Raw genomic sequence first — 21294 nt, 5'->3', positions numbered from 1 at the left:
ATATATCGAGTTGATCCGTTTAACAGATATATAATACGTGAGACCGTGTCATATAAAATCTACTATATATATATATATATATATATATATATATATATATATATATATATATATATATATATATATAGACAAAAACTCCTATGAGACGGTTTCAAGGGTCATTTTTTTTAAGACGGATCTCTTATATGAGTTATTCATTAAAAAGTATTACATTTTATGCCAAAAATATTACTTATTATTATAAATATGATTAAGATTGACCCGTCTCTCGGATGAGATCGTCTCACAGGAGTGTTACTTATATATATATATATATTGTATGTCATGGGAATGTACGACGAGTGATGTATAATATGTATAATGGTTAATTGATTAATGGGTATAATATTTGTGGATATCCAATTGAAACCCATCAACTTGAATTAAATTAGAGATTTTTACATGTCATCTTTAATTCTTTATCAGCTTTAATTTACTAAAGATTTTAACTACTCTTGGCTTTTCTCGTTACTATCAAGCATCAATTTCTTTACTTTTTAAGTATATGATAGATAAATGATGTTTTAAATTCTATTATTTCACGCACCTTAATAATAATGCATATCTTAAATCCCACTATATATCAAATTGACATTTTTTTATAGTATCACTAATCCATGTATAATCGCACGATCTTTTTACCCCTTTCCCCCTCTAATAGTAGTTTTTAAGGAAAATTATTTTTGTGGTCTTGTATGTTTTTTTATTTTACATCTTGTACTTGCAACCATCTTACTCAAAGTTGTGATCTTGTATGTTTGTCACTTTGCGATTTCGATCTTTTATGTTTTCAACTTTTCAGATTTTAGTTTTAGTCCGCTATCTTTTTTTTTTTTGGAAAATTTTAGTTTTTTTCGATGTGGTGCTGATGTGACACCAATGCAGTGCTGATGTGGAGTTGGCGTGTATAGTGTCACGTAAGAATTTTCGAGCAAAAAAGACTAAAATTGCCAAAATCGAAACATAAAGAACTAAAACTGAAATTTAAATACATAGAAGATCGAAACTGCAAAGCGACAAACATACATAACCAAAATTATAATTTTCCCTAGTTTTTATTATATCTTTTGAAGTTAAATCAATTAAATATAAATTATCGCGCGAGATTGTTTTTAATAGTAGTTTTTATTATATTTTTTTTGAAGTGAAATCGATTATATATAAATTATTGAGAAGTGATATTAAACTAAAACTTTTGGGGGGTGATTTTTCAGAGGATTGTTTATTATTAGTTAAATAACATTATTTGGTTATTTAGTGTGTAATTATTTTGTAAAATATCAGATATTAGAACTTAGGCTAAAACTAATTATACGCTAGATTAGTATAGTTATATGAGCGATATTACATGTACACGAAGGGTTACACGTTGTGTTACACATTGTACTTGAAATTATATAACTATCCTTAAATTTTTTTTGAAAGAGTTTTTTCAAAAAAAGTCGAGAGATGATTTTGTGATTTCAAGTGCAATGTTTGACCAAACGTGTAACTCAATGTGTGCATGTATCATCTTCCCAGCTTGCTGATTATATAAGCATAATAATAGATTGAATCATCATTTGAAAAATGAAATATAAGATCTGGACCCACTTTTCTTCTACATATAAAAGTCATTCCATTAGAACACAAACCTTGCATTTGTCAATTGTCCCTAACCAAAAAAAAAGGCGCATCCGACCAATCTTAAAATTTCTCATAAACTCAAACACTTCGAATATCTACTACTAACTTCTTGCATTGGCCAATAGTAATTGGAAAAATGGCAGCAAATGATGTCCCATGTTGTGAAACCATGTTTTGGGTATATTTGGTGATATCTGTGTCCCTAGTTTGCTTTGCCGGCCTCATGTCTGGGCTAACTCTGGGACTCATGTCTCTCAGCCTTGTTGATCTCGAAGTCCTCATCAAGGCCGGTCGGCCGGAGGACAGAAAGAATGCCGGTGAGTTCTTTTTTATACGTCAAGAAATATTTTATATTTACGTTCTATATCAGTGAACACGATCGACCAGGCTCACGACTATTTATACAAAGATTGAATTCCATGCATATAATATGTGAGTTGTTAAAAAAAGTGCGCGTAGGTTAATTTTCTAACTATTATTACATATGGCTCTATTGAAATCTTTGTCTCGTTTGTGTATATGCAGAAAAGATTTATCCTATGGTGAAGAATCAGCACTTGCTACTTTGCACACTACTTATATCAAATTCCCTGGCAATGGAGGTAACTGCATTACACATTAAAACTTTGAACCGTTTTTTTTTAAAACATATGTACTTATTTTTTTTTTTCGTGCGATATGTATAATTGAAGGCCCTTCCAATTTTTCTTGATGCTCTTCTTCCTGCCTGGGGAGCCATACTGATTTCAGTCACCCTCATACTTGCATTCGGAGAGGTACATTTATTCATACATCATTGCATATTTGTATGTTACAGATTTATTCACGGATCGTACGTGTTGTTCTTCCTCTTTCGCGCAGATTATACCTCAATCCGTTTGCTCTCGATATGGTCTGAGTATTGGGGCAAGATTATCGGTACTAGTGAGATTGCTGGTGATAATATTTTTCCCTTTATCGTACCCCATCAGCAAGCTTCTGGATTTGCTGCTTGGGACGAGACATTCTGCTTTACTGAGGCGTGCTGAGTTGAAAACCTTGGTGGACATGCATGGAAATGAGGTTTGTATATATTCACTGATTCTAATATTATAGATGATTATGTTTACAGACGTACGTCTTCAGACCACTTTCTCCCAAGGACATATGTGATAAACAATTGAAAATGAAATAATAGAACCAACACATGATTCCCATATATAGATCACATACTATTGTACCAAGGAATTGCGTGCGCAAAAGATTATGTTTTGAAGAAACGATTGAATTTATGTTTACCAAGTTTATAGACGACGATGATTACAACTCAAAGTTTTTACACTACACATCCCGTACAAACACTATATACACAATCAATCACACAAGCTTGAACTTAATATTTTGTTTGATAGTTCGCGAGAAGACTTGTGAGCTTTAATATTTTTAATACAATATAATTATATATTAAATAAATATATTTCGAGTATGTCATATCTTTATTTTTGAGAAAGAGTCCAAATAGCTGACAAACATGTTGGAATATTTCAAATTCGAGCCTTCATTTGAAAAATGAACCAAATTCGAGCAAAGAATATTAATATTTTCAGCAATTCAAGCCTTATATTTGACAAAAACGGGTATGTTGGGCCATCTTTCCCCAAGATGGTAAAATTATGTATAAACCCACAGAAAATTTTCACCAAATAATATTAGTTCCTATAGCCATTTTTAGAATGTAATGAATTTGTGATGTCAGGCTGGAAAAGGTGGAGAATTGACCCATGATGAAACAACCATCATTTCTGGAGCTTTGGATTTAACTGAGAAAACTGCTAGAGATGCAATGACACCTTTGTCTAAAGTTTTTTCAATCGATCTTAATGCTAAACTCAACAAGTATGCAGCAAGCTCTCTGCCCTTTTTTCCATTCAAAGTTACAACATTCTTGTATTTTCGCTAATATATCTGTCCTCAGCGATACTATAGATCTGGTCATACGCAGAGGCCACAGTCGTATACCGATATACTTGGGTTCTCCAACAAACATCGTTGGCCTCGTGCTGGTAAGCAAAACCAATCAGTCTTAAGTTGAACCCAGAAATACATGATCATTATTCATTACCTTGGAAAAGACACTTTTCCAAACAATAATTTTATAATTTATCGTAATCAACATCAAATAGGCTCACTAGAAGTTGATCAACAAACTCTTCTTAGCATTCATTTGAAAATGGTGGGAAAGTTCATTATATTCTTTTTCCTGACTATAGTGAAAGAAAATCTTGATTTGTTAGGACCTAAAGATGGTTTTTCCATTGTTCTTGAAATAACAATAGGTCAAGAATTTGATCAAATGTCGCCCAGAAGACGATTTTCCAGTCAGAAATCTTACCATAAGGAGAATACCTAGGTACATCATTCCAGTATTTTATGTTTATTCCCTCCATTAATCTTTTACATACTAAACCGACTTAAAGATTTTCACCATATTATATCAAAATGCAACTGACTCCTCTGGTTTTTGGAGTATGACAGATTCAATGAAAGTCTACCATTGTATGACATATTGAACCAATTTCAGAAAGGGCAGAGCCATATGGGTGTTGTTGTAAAGAATGCCAGTCATCTCAAGGATGTTGCAGAAAGTATGCCCCCAAAATCTGTAGAGTTGAAACCGAACATCAACTCCAACGTAGAAGACATAATCATTAATGTTGAAAGCTTACGTTCTTCCCCTAGTACATATGAAGAAGTTCTTGGTATCATTACGATGGAAGATGTTCTGGAAGAACTACTACAGGTAAACTAAGATCACATTAAAATTTTCCAAGTAGATGCTTTAATTTTCGGCCTCAATCAGATCTAAAGCTCCTATTAATTTCTATGTGCTTGTGTGCTTCTCAAGGGGCCAATATTGGACGAAACCGATGAATATGTTGACGTTCATAACAAGTAAGTTCTACTCAACCTTTAACCTCTTTGATCAAATGTACCACGATCAATCTATACTATGTACATATGAAAAATCCTTTAGAATAACCACTTTTAGTATATTTCCGTTGGCTCTTTTTGTTTCCGAAAATATTCTACTGTTTCGATTTTATTTATTTTTTAAATCTACTTTGTTTTTTTCTCCATTTTTTTAAAGAATAATCTATTTACTAATGAACCAATAAATTCTTTATCAATCAAGTATTTAATCTCTTCATGTGTTTGTTTCACTACCTAAAATACACACCACTTTAATAATGATACAGTTTGATGTTTAAACATCAATATTTTATACACAACATCATTAAACTTGGTTAATCAAAGAGTTACCTCTTTGTGTGTTCCACAGGATAAAGATTAATATATTAACTCCAGTTAAATTTGGATCCAAGTCTCCGGGAGTGGCATCACCTTCTCACCTGAATTGGCGAAGCCCAACTGGATCTCCCTATTCTTCTAGCCATCAGACGCCACTTTCATATAATCAAACGACTACCACACGTTCGCCACTCTCGTATCATCAAACGGCTACCACACGTTCGCCGATCTCTCCATATATTCAATCACCTGTTACTCGACCAAGTCTTTCTCCATCATCAGGAAACTCTGTGGAAAGTTCTACAAATGGGAGTGCTCGCCCTCGATGCGGATCGCCATCCACCTATCAGGTCAGATAAACAATATTTACACGAAATCAAGAAATGGACAATAGAAAGTCTATTATCCTAATACTAAATCACAAGAAAATTACATCAAATTAAGTATAATGTAAATTCAATTACATCAGTATATTCAGTGATTTCCAACATAATTCCTAAGTATTTAAAGTGCAAAATACATATGTATTCTTACCAGACTAACCACAAATCTAGGTATGTTAACTATACATTATTTCTTGATACGCAAAGGATGGTAAAACTTCATTAGAGTAATTGCTTCCCATTCTGATGTTTAAAACAGGTTTCGAGGAAATCATATGAGAAGCTGAGAAAGCCCGGCGGTTGATAATTCCCCAGATTATGCTATTTACAGCAACCTTTGCCAATTGTCGGATTATTTCCTGTGATATTTTGAAGCAAAAAATTTAAAAGCGAAAATCTTGGTTGTAATTTTGTGGTGTTTATTTAACTTAGCAAACATTCTGTAGCCACAAATCTGTGTCAACACTACCTGCTGAGTTTTGACTTTGTAGACAAAACGAATCACCGTTATGCTAGACTAACAGGTAAGATATACAGCACTTTGACACAGATAGATGCATAAAAAACTTTCACTAAACTAGAAATTCAAAAAACTGGTAAAATACACACGAAATTCGAAATATTTTCATTTGAAGGTGAGAGATTGCATAGTTTGTGCGGCTAGATGATCCCTCAGATCGCAATGTCTTCAAGATTCAATCTTTGCAAAAGTAGATAGACGTAAACAGCACCCAGTGGCATAGAATTTGGTTTCCCAAAAGTTGAAGATGTCTGGTTTGACACGGTAGGCAAATGTATGTTATCTTCTTTTATTATATAAAGACAAGAATTGTGGGGGCAAAAAATACCTTTAGCAAAATTCCAATCAACTCATAAATGAGAAGTTTTTTCAGCATAAAACAGAACCATTCATCTACCTGGATAAGATATGAAGGTATCAATAATGACAACTTGTACACAGATACATTTCTCTCAAAAACATTTAACATATAACAAGCTGGAGAAAAAGCTATGAAAACTCTCACCATTCTCCAACAAATCACACTCTCCCACACAACAAAACCATTTCCATGGACGCAAAGCAACCCAAATCTCCATCACAACCGCCGTGGGTTGCCATTCCCACAACCAAGAACATGGAGGGTGCACGGCGGAGCAAAGGGATTCACCGGGCAGTCAGCCCCAGACACAAGACAGCCCAAGAAAAAAGAGAGCCCCTCAAGAAAAGGTAACACAAATAGAAACGATGAAAGCAGCAGATATTATGAAGAAGTTGATGAAAAAATACCTGAAATAGTGTGGAAGAGAATGATTTCAAGAATCTTGACGTACGTCGGCGTGCCACTGTTAACGGGTTTCTCTTTGCTGCAAGCTTTCAGCATAATAAAACAACAAAAATTGTGGGATGTACCGATTTGGCTGCCGTATTTGACGACTCTGATTACCTTTGGAGCTTCGGCAGTTGGGATAGCTTTTGGCAGTCTTTCAACGAGTCTGGATCCAGATGAAGAAGGCTCGATCTTGGGGCTTGAACAGTTTGAGAAAAATTGGACTGAAATGTGGAAGGAAGAAGATGAAAGTGGCCAAAGATGAGTTTCAATTTTCGAGGGCTTTCATTTACAGTATAATAATTTGTAATTTGCAAAGGCTAGCAGAATCCAGGATTATTTTAATGGATTTTAAATAATTTAAATGTATTTTTGTTGTATACAAAAGCAGTAACATAAATTTTAAATCTATTTTTTTCATGTTTATATGATATTTCATGTTAGTTAGAATAGATTTCAAGTCCATCCAATAGAGTAATTTGAAATGCATTATACTTTTATATAATTAATGTGTAAATAAGTAGTTTATAAATTTATAATTTGATCTTTTTATTATTAACAATTAAATAAAATCAAAATCCATGGATTTGAAATTCTTTTGTCCAAGCGTAAAAGAGATTATTAACTGGGTGCAAATGTAATTAAATTTATAAATTAGAAACAAAGTACGTAATTAGTGTTTGCAAACAAAACAATTAGTTGAAATTAAAACTGAGCTATGTTTGATAAATAAAAATGTTTACATTAAATTTTTTTATTAAAATAAATTTTAGAGCCAATTGGCATATATAATTTATTATTGGAAAATGGAAAGTAATTAGGATTTGAAGGTTTTGTCATTTTTATGGGCGGTATAACCAACATATAAAAAATATTAAGGAATCCCCAAGAGGATGCTCAAGTTGGTGAAGTAAGTGGACTCTTGAACAGAGATAGATAAGGAGTTCGATTATTCCTACCAACACTTTTTTGGATTAGCCTGTCACACAGGATTTGCCCAGTATGATTTATCTAACTAAATCACACTAGCGTAATTTGCAGGCTATTGCGTTAACTAAAGCACATCAAAAAATAGCGGCGGCGGGTTTCCACGTCACAAAAAAAATATTAAGAAATATGGAGTGTCAAAAATACATTATTATTATTATCATAATTGCATGCCACGTGGCCAAATAATATGCGTATGCTCACCCGAAAAGTGAGAATAAACGTCTCACAACACATTACAGGGTGATACTATGGTATATCGGATGAAACATATTTTTTTTTTAATTTTTGTTAAGATGTTTGTGTGAACATATTACTAGAAAAAAAAATCATGTAAACCAAGCTTGTAATTTTTTTTGTAATTTAGCGAGATGTTCACACAAACATATTAATAAAAGAATAAAAGAAAAGAGGGATAGTTTGTACGGTGTAGCGTAGAATCACCTCACGTTACAATACAATACAGCCTGCTCAGCTTAGCAAGTAAGCTGAAAACCTAAATCGCTGAACCCCCCAGACTCGACTGCAAGCTCCTCCTGCTACAGCCATGGCTTTGCCGAACCTCGGCTCATTTCCATCTCCGGCGGCCTCCACTACCGCCACATCTCAGGAAGACCCCAGCAGGAAGGTTCGAAAACAGTACACCATTTCCAAGTCGCGTGAGAGCTGGACCGAACCCGAGCACGACAAGTTTATGGAAGCCATTCAGCTGTGAGCACGAAATTTTGAATTTCGCATTTTATTGCTTCGTGTTTGAGCGGTTTACGTGGATTAGGGTTTGTGTGGTGTTGAATATGTTGGATTTCAGTTCCTTGTGTTGGTTCGGATGAATTTGACCGATGTCAGTTTTTCAGAGTGTGCCAAGGAATTTTAAGGTGGTTGTAATTTTGGTAGGTTTGATGAATTGAGTTTTGTGTGTGAAGTACTTTCATCAGGCAAGTACTGTATGGCGAAATTCCCTTTGCTTTCTGCTTTTTGTCTCAGGCAGTAAACAGAGCGGTTATCTGTAGCTGTTTGTTTCTCTTATTTGCACCATTAAATGCAAAAAAGCAGTGTGAGACGCATGCTTTTAGATTTGGAAGTAATTTATTTCTTGTTCCGGGAAGGTTCGTGTGTCATAATATGTTTTGATCGGTTTACTATAATATATGTATAAGTTAACCAACAAGGATGCGAGTGAGTGCAGAGGTAATACATTGTTTTTCAAATTTCATGTGTGTTCAAAATTGTTATGTGGCTACTGATCTGCTAATCTTGCACCAAGATGTGTCGGCTTACTCTTTGATGAACCAAACCATAATTTTACATTGCTCACTCTGTATTGCTACTTTATATTTGCTATTGGTTTGATTTACTAAAGATTTGAGCCGTTTTTCATAAATACAGCTTTGATCGTGATTGGAAGAAGATTGAAGCATTCATTGGATCAAAGAATGTCATTCAGGTACCTTCCAAATTCTTACAATTGTTTAATTGGTAATTAGCCTGTCATGCCTGTTTGAATAACTGCTACTTTTATTCTTTGATGAATTAACTCCTAAGCATGACATGTACATATTCTAAGGGTGCATTTTCTTTCAACGGATAGGTACTGAGGATGAGAACTTCTGAAATACCAGCTAGACTCAATCTACTTAATGACCTGGTTTCTGAACCATGGATTCTTTTGTATTATCATGATGTGCAGCTGGATTATGTGTTTTTGACATGTATAAAATTATGCATATAAGGAGTTGGTACAGAATTTTAGACTCCGCATCAGAGGAGCATTTACTTAGCGAGGGACATGTTGGAAGCGTTAGAGAAATATGCCTTAGATTAGGACCTACATCATAGAGAAATATGCCTTAGATTAGGACCTACATCATAGAGAAATATGCCTTAGATTAGGACCTACATCAAAATTACTGGGATACAAGAAAGTAACGTTTCTGTTGATATTGGTTTTTTGACATCTTTCCACTTCTCAATCTGTGAGTGAAGAATTTTTTTTTTTTTTTGGTGACATGATATAAGATAAGTCATATTTTTGTAGATTCGTAGTCATGCACAGAAGTATTTTCTGAAAGTTCAAAAGAGTGGCATCAAGGAACATTTACCTCCACCTCGGCCAAAAAGGAAAGCTGCTCATCCCTATCCACAGAAAGCTTCAAAAATTGGTAATAGTGGATTGCTTTTCTCTATTCCTGTTGGAAGTAACCAGGTTTGAAACTAGTATAAACTCCGCCACGTATTGTAAGCTCAGCTGTGGGTGTTTTGCGACCTATGTCATCTCTCCAAGCATCCCCTCTTGTACCTGATACTGGATCTGTAAGTAGGCCAGATACTTCAGCTTCACTCAGGCATTATGATACTGCTGCTTCCTTACCTTGCTTGATCGACAATTCTGTAGAAAAAGGTATGCTTAATCGTATGTATAAATGAAGATACCCTATTCAATAATTTGAAGACTTTTGCATTACATCTCTGAATATAAATCTATGTTGTTGCAGGTGATGTCAGATCTGGTGGACAGTCACTGCCTGGTATTTACTGTTGCTGTAGAAATGACAGCAGTCCGAGGGCTAGGCCAACAGGTAAGATAACAAACAACAATTCTCGAACTGTGAAGAGGGGTGTTGCTTATGTTTTAGTATCCTTAACTATCAGTTCAGGGATAATTTAAGCTTTTAAAGTTGTCCTGGCATTGTGTTCCTTGAGCTGTAAAGGCTGAACGATTATGCTTAATCTTGTGTTTCTTGTGCCAATTCGTGGACAGTTGAGCAATATTTGATTATCATTACATAAAGTATTATGCTATAGTTGAATTTTTTTTTTTTAACCTGGCTCCAAAACGTCTCATCCGATTTGTTACGACCACAAATTAAGAACTCAATTTATATTGCAAAAGGAATATAAATATTTTCCCGGAGCAAGCTCTGTAAACCCTAGCAGAAATGTTGGTATTCCCTAGCAAAGGCTAGTTACAAATTAAGAGCAATAACTGAATGAACAAAATAACTTCCTCACGAGCCTTTATCTATTGCCTTCTTTCTCGATTCTTCCAAGACATCTAGGCCCACCATCTAGACACTTCTAAGACATCTTGGGCTATTTGGATCTAGGCCCACTAATAACAGCCCACTAATAACAACCCACTAATAACAGGTCCATAACAATACCGCCGTCTTCGAAATCAGCCTTGTCCTCAAGGCTGAGTCTTGAAACCTGATCTTCTCCAAATCTTGCTTCCCTCCAGCCAACATCAAAGACAATAACCTCAAAACCAAGATTGAAGAACTCATTGTTAAATTCCTGCAACTTTGAGTAAAAATTGCGAAGCTTGTTCTTCCAAAGACGTGCTTTAGCTGCTAGAGAAATCCCTCAACTGCACATTCTCTGAGTTTTGTATGGTCATTGCACAAGAACCTTTACTCCACCTCTTTCTTGTATTTGACTTCATGACTAAAGAATTAAATTCTCAGCCCTGAGTGATAGCTTCCTTTTATCAGCAGCTTCATTCCCTATGCGTTTGGCCCTTCTTGCTAAAATCTGCCCTGGCTCATAATCACTAGCCATATCAATCTCCAAATCTAAGGGTGATTCTTGCCCAAGCAGCCATCTAACTCTTATCCCGTGCACAATTGAAGTAGCCATCCCATCCAAACATAACTTCCAAGCAATTATTAGCATGAAATCCACCCCTTTCACTCTAAACACTCTTCTGTCCATTGTGACTGTACATGCGCCTATTTCGGTTTTGAATCCACCACCCAAAAGTTGCTTCAGGAATATCAATTTGCAAACTCCTGCTCTTTGAACTCTCAATTTTTGTGCTGCCAACTCTGTGTCGCGATCTTAATAGCACTTCCACAGATAAATGGGGCAGCCACAGAAATCGTGGATCTTCTGCCAAAATTTATAGATTGTGAGAGAACTTCTTCAATCGCTTGACGACAAGTCAAAGTGCGTCCCTAGTCACGCTTTAAATGCAGAGTGTCATTTACTTGGGCCCACCCGACATCCAATCTTCCAACCCGACCAATGGACTTATACGAGCCCAGCTCCTTCTCTCGGATGTAGCAATTGCAAACCCTAGTCTTCTTTACCTTAGGAATTGATTCCTTAGCGCTATTAATTAAGGTTGGGCCATGGGCCCACTCCTCTCCTTTAGTCCCAGTCTCACCGATTAATCTCCAATTTCCAGAGATTAAAATTTGACCATGGGCCCAGTTCTTGCCCCAATTGTCAACTATGGACTGTAGGAAATAATAGCCCATGTAATATTCTTCCTCCACAGCCCACTGAGGGAGACCCACCTCTTGCAATTCATCGAGTAACCCTACCGTCATCGCAGAAAGAGAATCCCATGGATGCGTCACTTTATCTGGGGCTTTCTTTTTAACCTGCCGGAACCCTGAACGTGTCGCCTTATCTGGAGCGTCCCTTTTAACCAATGGAAGCAATTGATCGTGGGTTCCTTCTCACCGATGCATGTCTTTCATATGCATCTGACAGAATTCCTTGGATTGTGTTCAAGGAAGTGATCGGTCAAGCATTTCCATTCGATTGGATCTAATGCAACAGACTTGCGTATACTCACTGTCCATAGAACCTGTTTCTTCTCATCTCTGCATCTAAGTTCCTCGGTTTTGTTTTCTTCTGCAACCGGCTCGAGGTCAGTGCATTCGACTACTCCTGCCCCCTGCTCCGATCCCTTGTAGCCTTGCAACTGCTGTTTGATGAGCGAACTTTTCTCCTTGACCACTGGCTTGTTGGTTTTCTCTTCCACATTGTCGAGCATCTGGTTATCAAGCTTCTCTCCAACCTCTGCCCTTTTTTTCCCCAGAATTAGCTGCTCCAGCCACCTTTTGAAGTCTACCAATTCATTGACCGAGTCCCCCATCGCTTACACTGACTTGTCGATCGATTTCACTGACTGGCTGATTGAATTCACATTCTCTTGTAAGTTCAGCTCCATCGAGTTCATATCCTCTGCTAATTTCAGCACCCTTTTCTCTAATGCATCAACCCTCACCTCAAAATCTGCGGTCGCCATCTTCTTCCCCACTAAGAAATCCGGCAGGTCGGACCAATTGTTACGACCACAAATTAAGAACTCAATTTATATTGCAAAAGGAATAGAAATATTTTCCCAGAGCAAGCTCTGTAAACCCTAGCAAAGGCTAGTTACAAATTAAGAGCAATAACTGAATGAACAAAATAACTTCCTGCACGTGCCTTTATCTATTGCCTTCTTTCTCGATTCTTCCAAGACATCTAGGCCCACCATCTAGACACTTCTAAGACATCTTGGGCTATTTGGATCTAGGTCCACTAATAACAGCCCACTAATAACAACCCACTAATAACAGGTCCATAACACGATTCCTTACTACACGCATCTGCTTGATAGCTATTGTTTTGTATACAAACATGAAAATTTCTTTATGTTTATCGCTTTTCTGATTCCATCTCCAATGTATGTAATCTTCAGTAATTACTTATCTTGTCGGCTGCTTTCTGGTTATCACTATTATTAATGCATCGATTGTTCTCTGTTTTTAATGCAGTTCTTCCTGATTTTGCTCAAGTGTATAGCTTCATAGGCAGTGTGTTTGACCCAAATGTGACGGGCCATTTACAGAACTTGAAGAAGATGGATCCAATTGACATCGAAACTGTATGATTTTCAAGCATGACATTTGTGCATCTCGTTGCATCATCATTGTTAGAAACTAGAAATTAATAAACTATCATGCTTTTTTGTGTATCAAGCAAAATTTAATGAATGCATCATCTAAATACTTATGACTAAACTGTTGGAAAGGAGTGAGAATGTGATATCTGACCTTGTACTGATGCACAAGAATGGTTTTTGTTCCGTTTGTTACAATTGGAACGCACATTCTCATCCAGACTTCAAAGCTACTCGTTTTTACTTGGTTTGGTTTGTTTCTCTTGTAACATGTTTAATTATGCGAAACAGAACATTTTTTTAATGAAGGCTTAAACATAAATTTTAATGTTGTGTATGTCAAAGCAAACCTTATTCTTTTATAGCTTAGCATGTGAAACAAGCTGCAAAAGGAAGTATATTGTGGTCGTTGCTGCAGTCCGAGATGCCAGAAATAGTGTTATTTTCCTTGCCAATATAATTTGATGCTCTTGATTTAACCATATAGTCTTGACGTATGCTTTAATATTTAATGATTTGTTTCCTTTTTTTTCGGGACTCCTTAACAGGTTTTATTGTTGATGAGAAATCTCTCCATCAATTTATCCAGTCCTGATTTTGAGGATCATGTAAGAACTTTGTATTCTGAGAATCATAGTACAAGTCTCCGTTATTATCTAATCTAGTAATCTTTATAATGTAGTTTGCCACTACTTTTTATGGCTATCTTATTCACGTATTATGTAACAATGGACTCGTGAATATGGAAGGGCAGTGGGGGAAAGAGCTATGTAAGATGAAATTTCATGTGAGACACAAGAAAATAGAAAAACATTGATGGATCAAATCCGTGCATTCAGAGACTTTACTGTAAAATTTGAGTAAATTTTCACCAGAAGTGGGGAATGGGGTTGCACTTGCCCGTCTTCCGCTCCATTGACCCTGGTGCTACGGCGGGCTCAATCCGTTTCTGTTTCTACTTACATGCAATGTAACCATTGTGATATTTTTTCAGAGACGATTACTCGCAACCTGCAAGATTGACCAGTCGGACCATGTCTACAAAGCAGTGAAAAATATCTGATCAATTTGAGGCTTTGGCATAATCTGGTACTCCCTTGTGGTTTGTTTTCTAAAATTATTATTTTGCGAGAATGATGTTTATGATTTTTAATTAAAAACCGAAACCTGCTCATTTTAGCAGGTCAGGACCTTGGCTTGGCGCTACAGGTTTGGTTTGTGTAAAAGTGAGGCAAAATCCTTTACTTTTGAGCGCATCTGCTCATGTTATTTTGGTCTGGCAGTTCTCATGTCCTTGCGTGTTGTACATATTCACTGTACAATAAAAGGTGAAGGTGGACAATTAATAGCTTTTTTCTTAGGTGGGACTAGGGGTGCGAACAAATGAACTCGATTTGAACACTAATAGTTATAAATTACCACTTGAGCTCGATCTTGACTCAACTGTGAGCTCGATTTATTTGATTCAGGCATGATTATCGAGCTTTATTATAGCTAGGCTCGACCCTAGCGACCCAAGAAAGTGGTTCATGAGCTCTCAATCATAATAATTTAAGCTCAAAACGGTTTGCACCCCAAGTCTTATGTAAACCAGGCAAAAGTGTGTACCAGTTTGACATTGTCTTTTATGGGTGGAAGAAGATATAGCACTCACTGTATATAATTCAGTATGATACTATGAGTAGAGTTGTATTGCGGGAAAGTAAATCATAAAATGTGGAATGTGATGCAAATTTTGGACCCTTTTCTATGCAATAAGTTCGATGTTATCTTATTTACTGTTTATTATGCATGAAAATGTGCAACACCTTGTATTTGCCTTTGCAGCTTTGCTTCTCGTCGATACTTAGATAATATTTGAGTTTGTTTTTTTCATGGATCTATATGTACAAGAGATGGTTGTACATGGATTCAAAATATATATATATATATATATATATAACTTTATTGATTTTTGTCTCTTTTTTTAAAAAAAATAGTCTTTATCAATTTTTTTAAAATTTTTAGGTTTAGAACTTTAGATAGTCAATTACTCCTAAGAAAAATATGGAAAAAAAATCATTATTTAAATTGTACAAACATGTAACGCCAACAAATGACCACTAGTAAAATATTATTTTTCATGCTTGCCATTCTTGGCTGTCTCTAGGATATAATCTATTTTGCCTTTTGGATTAAACTTTGGAGATGGTGATTATACTTTTTGTGTTGGTTAGAAACAAAGCAATTGGGTAACTTTTTTCCATTTGAAGTTGAATCGGAGAACTTATGCTTTAACTTTAATTCCTGTTATTAAATTAATCAGAGTTGAACTTCGACTAGAGCTGTATTCAGACAAGATTGCCACTGTTTCGATTATTCTGGTTTGAGACGTGATGGTTATTGAATCAAATGTACATTTATGATTTCATTATTTCTTGCATCTATACTATCTATATTTTTATATTAATATCTAGCTACCATCTAAATCTATTTATTAAATAAGAAAGCCTTAGAAAAATTAACATGCTCTCTTGGTATGACATCTCATTTTGAAATTTCAAATTATTTGAAAAAATAAGTGAGAAATAATTTTTTTTATAACGATAAATAACTAATATAATTCATTATCTTTTAACTACTTCATATGGTTAATATATTTTATTTCAAAAAAATTAATTTTTTTTTGTTTTCATAAATTTATTAGATTTTTTTGAAATTAATTTTAATAAAAAAATCAATTTTTTCGTCACACATAACGAGTATGTGTAGATACGCTAGTTTAAAATATATATGAACTCATTATATTAACCGCGATATCATCGTAATCTCTCTTTTTAGTTATTATCAAATATATAATTTTTAAAAATTTAATGATAGATATTAAAAAAAACAAATCTATCTTTGTAAATATATACAAAGTACATACGATTATGTCCATCTTAGCCAAATCTTATCAAGCGTTAAGTAATCATATCATTTCCAATTCAAATATTATTATTAAAAACTATAAATATTCTTATAAAAATCAATATATATATAATTTTAAATTTAATATCTCCAAATATTTAATACTAAGATTACTAATGATCTCTTGGCATAGTGACAAGAGAGAAATCTCAAAAATCAAATGATCTTGGGTTCTAATCTCACATGTGTGGATATTAGATATAAAATTTCCCCACCCCTTTGTATCGAAATAATTATTCAAAGAACAAATGTTTTATAATTATCTCCAACTAAAGATAAAGATTGTTACTAAATCATCATAATTTAAATTTAAAAAAGAAAAAGAATACCACACACAGTCACATGCCAGTACTTATCATAAAAAAATTCGAAATCCAGAGAATAAATTAGTCCTGATGAAACTAAATTCACAATCAAAAATCTTAATCAAGAACACCTACATGTAAATCCCAACTATCAACTCCAAAAACCTTTTTTTTTTTTTTTTTAAAGAATCACAATGGCATTCAACATATCCTCCATTGGCCACCAGCTCTCGGAACCAATACCAATCTTTGGAATGAAACTATGGGTTGCTATCATAATCGGCGTTTTAGTAATCCTAGTTCTGATCCTCATCATTGTTCTTCTATGCCGGAAACGCAGAAAGAACAGCACGAAATCATCAAGCCCGGGATTGTTGAGCAATCCGAGTTTCATGGATAAGAGGCTGTTATCCGTTAAGAGATGGGATATCGAGGCCAACATGGAGGAACCAGAAAAACAAGTGATGTATTGTGACGATACAAGGCCTGGGATGAATGGGAAAAGCATTGCTGGTAGTAGTGATCATGCGGAGGATTTGAAACCCGTCGTGTCGGATAACGGATCCGTGAACCGGTGGACTTTGAGGGAGATTGAAGAAGCCACCGGTGGATTGGTTAAAGAGAATGTTATCGGGACTGGGGATCATGGGATCGTTTTTCGCGGTTTGTCCATCGATAATACTCAAGTAGTTGTTAAAAAACTATACAGTAGCAGGTATAAGATCAACAAAATATCTGACCAGTTAACAAATATTATAATTTCACGTGTGATTTTTTTTTTAAAAAAAAGATTCAAGTTTTAGGAACTTTTTGAAGACTTTGGTGACTTGTTACACTACCTATATCAGTTCAAGCGGAAGATAAATTCCTATGTCCGTTCGGTTTAATTAATCTTGCAGTGATTTTGTGGGCTAATAAAATTGAATCACAGGAGTAGAGTGAACGGATTTGTAAGAGAGGCTGAGGCGATGTTGTTGATTAGGCACAAGAATTTGGCCAGGTTGATGGGATATTGTGCTGAAGGAAGATATAGGTACGTAAGATCATTTCTTTTTTTCTTTGTAATTTTGACATAAAAATATATATATATTCAGATTAATGCAAGTAATATTATAATCATATTGTTGGTTCAGGATGCTTGTGTACGAGTATGTAGACAATGGGAACCTTAGCCAGTGGCTTCACCAGTCGATAGGAGTAGTGAGCCCTCTAAGTTGGAAAACCCGAGTGAAGATTATCATAGGAATCGCAAAAGGGTTTGTGATTCTTTGCCGAATATAAACTTCTTTCATTTGTTTATGCAATTTTAATTTATCTCCTTGAGCTACTAGCTAGCTAGCTAGCGGCGGAGCTGGTTAAGGCCACACTGGGCCAAAAAAAAGGGATATATAGGCCTAATTATTAGTTAAATACAAGCCCATTAATTTTTTTTATAAACATTGTTGAGCCCACTACACATTAGGCCTAATTATTAGTTAAATACAAGCCCATTAATTATTTAGTTTCATCAAATTGAACTTATTTATTGTTTAATTGACATTTTAATTATATGTAAATTATATATTAAACTTACAAAAATATGTGAAAAAAAAATGAAAATGAATGAAGATTACGTGAGGGTCATTGACAATCTAGCTTTCTTGTTTTTATTTTTGGATACAATTGGTTTTTTTTATTTTGAATTTTGATGCGTAATTATTGGTTTGTTTGTTGAAAAATTATTGGTTTTTAGTAGATGATGTAGATCAAATGTAAATTGTTTTGTGATGGTTTTATTCTTAATTATTTTTTTGCATTGACCTAGTATTTGTATAATTTCATTGTATGAGTTCTTAGTATATCGAACTACTATATTATGTCATCGCCTACACTGAAAACAATTCCTAGCTCCGCCCATGTAGCTAGCCGAGTCAAGATTGGTCATAGAGCATATCTAATGCATGTGTTTAATATATAAAATTTGTAAGATATGTTTGATTTATACTCAGCTTGGCTTACCTCCATGAAGACATAGAGCCAGTGGTGATTCATCAAAGCTTGAAATCAACCAATATATTGGTTGATAAACTATGGAATCCCAAGATTTCTGATTATGGTGTCACCAAGCTTTTAGGCCCCGAGTGGAATCAAATCACGGCTCCTCCCATGAGAATGATCGGGTAATTAATATACTCTTTCTGGCTTCTGCATGCCCTTTAAGTTTCAAGAATCTAATTTTATGCCCAAGACTTGTAAGTTTGTGATTTAAATCTAATTTCGTTTAATCGTAGGTGTAACGTTTAATTTGAATTTGCCACAATCACAACATTTGGATGTTATATATGTTGGCTATGTAGGTATGCTGCACCGGAGTTAACGAAGACGAGTTTAGCGAGCACGAAGAGCGACGTCTACAGCTTTGGAGTTCTTGTACTGGAGATTGTATCCGGGAAGACTTCGACATATTCGTGTTTCGAGGATATAGAGGTTATAAAAACCCATCCTGAATTTATAGACATAGAGATCACCAGTGAAATTTATCGATCGAGTTAATTTCTTGCTTTGGTATTCCAAGATTAAGTATTCTTGCATGAACAACAACTTGGGCTTTTGCAGGAATTTTTGGTGGATTGGGTAAAAGCCAATGTGTCGGACCAAAACTACGAGCTCGTACTGGATCCTAGGTTGCCTGAAAACCCCCCAATCAAGGAACTCAAACGAATTCTTCTCATTGCTCTTCGGTGCGTGGATTTTGAAGTCGAAAATAGGCCTAAAATGGGAGAGATTATCCACATGCTAGAGCCTCGCGACTTGTTACTCATTGATGTAAGTAAACTTCAATATTCATCCAGCTTATGTAATTGCCATATTTAAAATTTCAAATATCATAATATGTCTGGCATACGTATATATAAGTTTGGTAATAACACACGATATTTATGACTCAATCATTTGTCACATCAGCTCTATAATATTAACTATACTGATGTGTTGAAATCTTAACCATTGTTTTATGTTTTAGATATTACCCTAACGCAATGTTTGGTACAAGAGATTATGTAGGTTTGTGTGTGATTTTTGATTTAATTCATTGTTTGGTAGGATTTTTATTAAAACAAGCTAATCTAACCTAGAAAAGATAAATTTGTTTTATAATAGGTTATCTAAACTCTCCACTCACCATAGTATTACTTATCCTTGTTTTTATCTTACACATAAATTCCATAATTACTCATTCCCTCCAACCTAAAAATCACCCATCCAATAAAATATGAATGGTATTTTTGGCAAAAAAATTTAAACCATTATTTAATCTTATTCCTAATAATCAAACCAAACACAATACTATTTTCAACACAAATTACCAATCCTTATTTATCATGTTTTTTATCATTTATTTAATAAACATTCAATAATTTTATCAATTGAACCAAACACCGCGTAAATATATGATCTCATTAACTAAAAATATTTAGTTAAATATGTTTCTTGCAGGAACATGTGGTAAGGAGACAGACTTCTAGGCGTATCTCCTCCAAAGAAGATCAGTTTTGAAATTATGGCATATTGTTTTGAATCATGTTTCTACAACATTCGTATTTCAACTTTTGACTTAAGTGTTTTTTTTAAAAAAAATAAAAAATATTAGAGTTATATGTCATTATATTATTCACGCTTTATGATTCTGATCCGGCCAAATGGGTGCTAGCTAGATCCATGTAAATTTTTAGATTTTGTTTTATAGAACTGGCCAATATATAAAATCAAATCAAATATATATATATATGTAAATTTTTAGATTTTGTTTTATAGAACTGGTCAATATATAAAATATCAAATCAAATATATATATATATATATGAAATTTTCGTACATTCTCACCCTCTTCTTTGATAATGTCCTTTCAGGTTTTTTTTTTAAGGCAATAATGTACTTTCAGTTATAACTTTTACGATCAATTAATTCTTCGTCGATATGATGGATGGACGGCATGCAATGGACGTAGATGATTTGGAAGAACGACAGCTCGATCGATGACATTAATTGAGATGCAGTAATTAGCCACTAATGGCCATTGGTTGACAAATTTTTGGTTTATATATGTTGCACAAATAGAAATATTAAAAATTTCACCAAATCTCTACATTAGACATTATTCTGAAGGGAGTTGATATTTACACTCTATTTTGTGTTATATATATATATATATATATTTTATACATGAAGTGGAGTATTGATAAGACAAAATAAAGTGTAAATATCAACTCCATATCCTAAATTCTAAGGTACCGTTTGGTACATGAGATGATAGTGAGATGAGACACAAATTTTTATTCATCTCATATTTTTCTTATTTTTTGTTAACCCAATGATATCTCATGACCCGGTATAACATTAGATGTAGGCTTGATGACAAATACCTCTTAACTCATGATATTAGTTGAGGATGAGTGAAATTGTGTGAAATTGACAATGATGATTAAGAGAATAAACACAATAATCCTACAAAATAAAAAACATACAAAACCACATATTATTCATATCTATGTCTTGCTTATCCACATCTCATCATATTTTTATTCATCTATCGTACATCACATCAATGATACCAAACGATATCTAATAGTACATTAATAATCCATAGATAAATAATATAATGTAAATTAAAAATAAATAAGAAAAAATATTTAATAGATTATTTGATTTGATGGATAGATTATAATTTATTTGAT

General features: G+C 34.4%; 4 protein-coding genes across 5 annotated transcripts; all 4 read left to right on the top strand.

Moving 5' to 3' along the window:
• Positions 1-1801: 1801 nt before the first annotated feature.
• LOC140871239 (DUF21 domain-containing protein At5g52790) lies at positions 1802-4618 on the top strand. The gene is given in 9 exon segments (XM_073273650.1): positions 1802-1982; positions 2191-2267; positions 2358-2441; positions 2527-2727; positions 3401-3540; positions 3620-3707; positions 3981-4054; positions 4180-4444; positions 4550-4618. Coding segments are annotated over 9 exon segments (1179 nt in total).
• Positions 4619-6268: 1650 nt separating this feature from the next.
• LOC140871240 (uncharacterized protein PAM68-like) lies at positions 6269-7084 on the top strand. Its single transcript, XM_073273651.1, has one exon. The coding sequence runs from the start codon at positions 6348-6350 to the stop codon at positions 6927-6929; it is 582 nt and encodes a 193-aa protein (XP_073129752.1). The 5' UTR covers positions 6269-6347; the 3' UTR covers positions 6930-7084.
• Positions 7085-8090: 1006 nt separating this feature from the next.
• LOC140871734 (protein REVEILLE 6-like) lies at positions 8091-15085 on the top strand. Of its 2 annotated transcripts, none has more exons than XM_073274412.1 (9): positions 8091-8362; positions 9038-9095; positions 9687-9810; positions 9897-10049; positions 10144-10227; positions 13204-13313; positions 13877-13936; positions 14323-14417; positions 14512-15085. In XM_073274412.1, the coding sequence occupies exons 1-8, from the start codon at positions 8199-8201 to the stop codon at positions 14389-14391; spliced, it is 822 nt and encodes a 273-aa protein (XP_073130513.1). In that variant the 5' UTR covers positions 8091-8198; the 3' UTR covers positions 14392-14417; positions 14512-15085. The 2 variants fall into 2 exon arrangements, with proteins under 2 accessions (XP_073130513.1, XP_073130512.1); XM_073274411.1 differs by having other exon boundaries at positions 14509-15085.
• A 1570-nt stretch (positions 15086-16655) lies between these two features.
• Positions 16656-20212, top strand: LOC140872342 (probable serine/threonine-protein kinase At1g01540). The gene is made up of 7 exons (XM_073275162.1): positions 16656-17297; positions 17514-17615; positions 17716-17838; positions 18571-18741; positions 18919-19048; positions 19178-19387; positions 20057-20212. The coding sequence occupies exons 1-7, from the start codon at positions 16777-16779 to the stop codon at positions 20114-20116; spliced, it is 1317 nt and encodes a 438-aa protein (XP_073131263.1). The 5' UTR covers positions 16656-16776; the 3' UTR covers positions 20117-20212.
• The last annotated feature ends 1082 nt before the right edge of the window (positions 20213-21294 follow it).

The sequence above is a fragment of the Henckelia pumila genome, unplaced genomic scaffold (genome assembly GCF_033568475.1).
Source record: "Henckelia pumila isolate YLH828 unplaced genomic scaffold, ASM3356847v2 CTG_461:::fragment_3, whole genome shotgun sequence".
Lineage (NCBI taxonomy): Eukaryota > Viridiplantae > Streptophyta > Magnoliopsida > Lamiales > Gesneriaceae > Henckelia > Henckelia pumila.
This window is presented reverse-complemented; position numbering and strand designations above follow the sequence as displayed.

Coding starts and splice junctions, on each gene's coding strand:
- LOC140871240 (XM_073273651.1), top strand. CDS start 6,348: ATGAAAACTCTCACCATTCTCCAACAAATCACACTCTCCCACACAACA.
- LOC140871734 (XM_073274412.1), top strand. CDS start 8,199: ATGGCTTTGCCGAACCTCGGCTCATTTCCATCTCCGGCGGCCTCCACT. Junction 8,363..9,037: donor TTTATGGAAGCCATTCAGCT/GTGAGCACGAAA, acceptor TCATAAATACAG/CTTTGATCGTGATTGGAAGA. Junction 13,937..14,322: donor GTCCTGATTTTGAGGATCAT/GTAAGAACTTTG, acceptor ATATTTTTTCAG/AGACGATTACTCGCAACCTG.
- LOC140872342 (XM_073275162.1), top strand. CDS start 16,777: ATGGCATTCAACATATCCTCCATTGGCCACCAGCTCTCGGAACCAATA. Junction 17,839..18,570: donor ATCATAGGAATCGCAAAAGG/GTTTGTGATTCT, acceptor ATTTATACTCAG/CTTGGCTTACCTCCATGAAG. Junction 19,388..20,056: donor GCGACTTGTTACTCATTGAT/GTAAGTAAACTT, acceptor TGTTTCTTGCAG/GAACATGTGGTAAGGAGACA.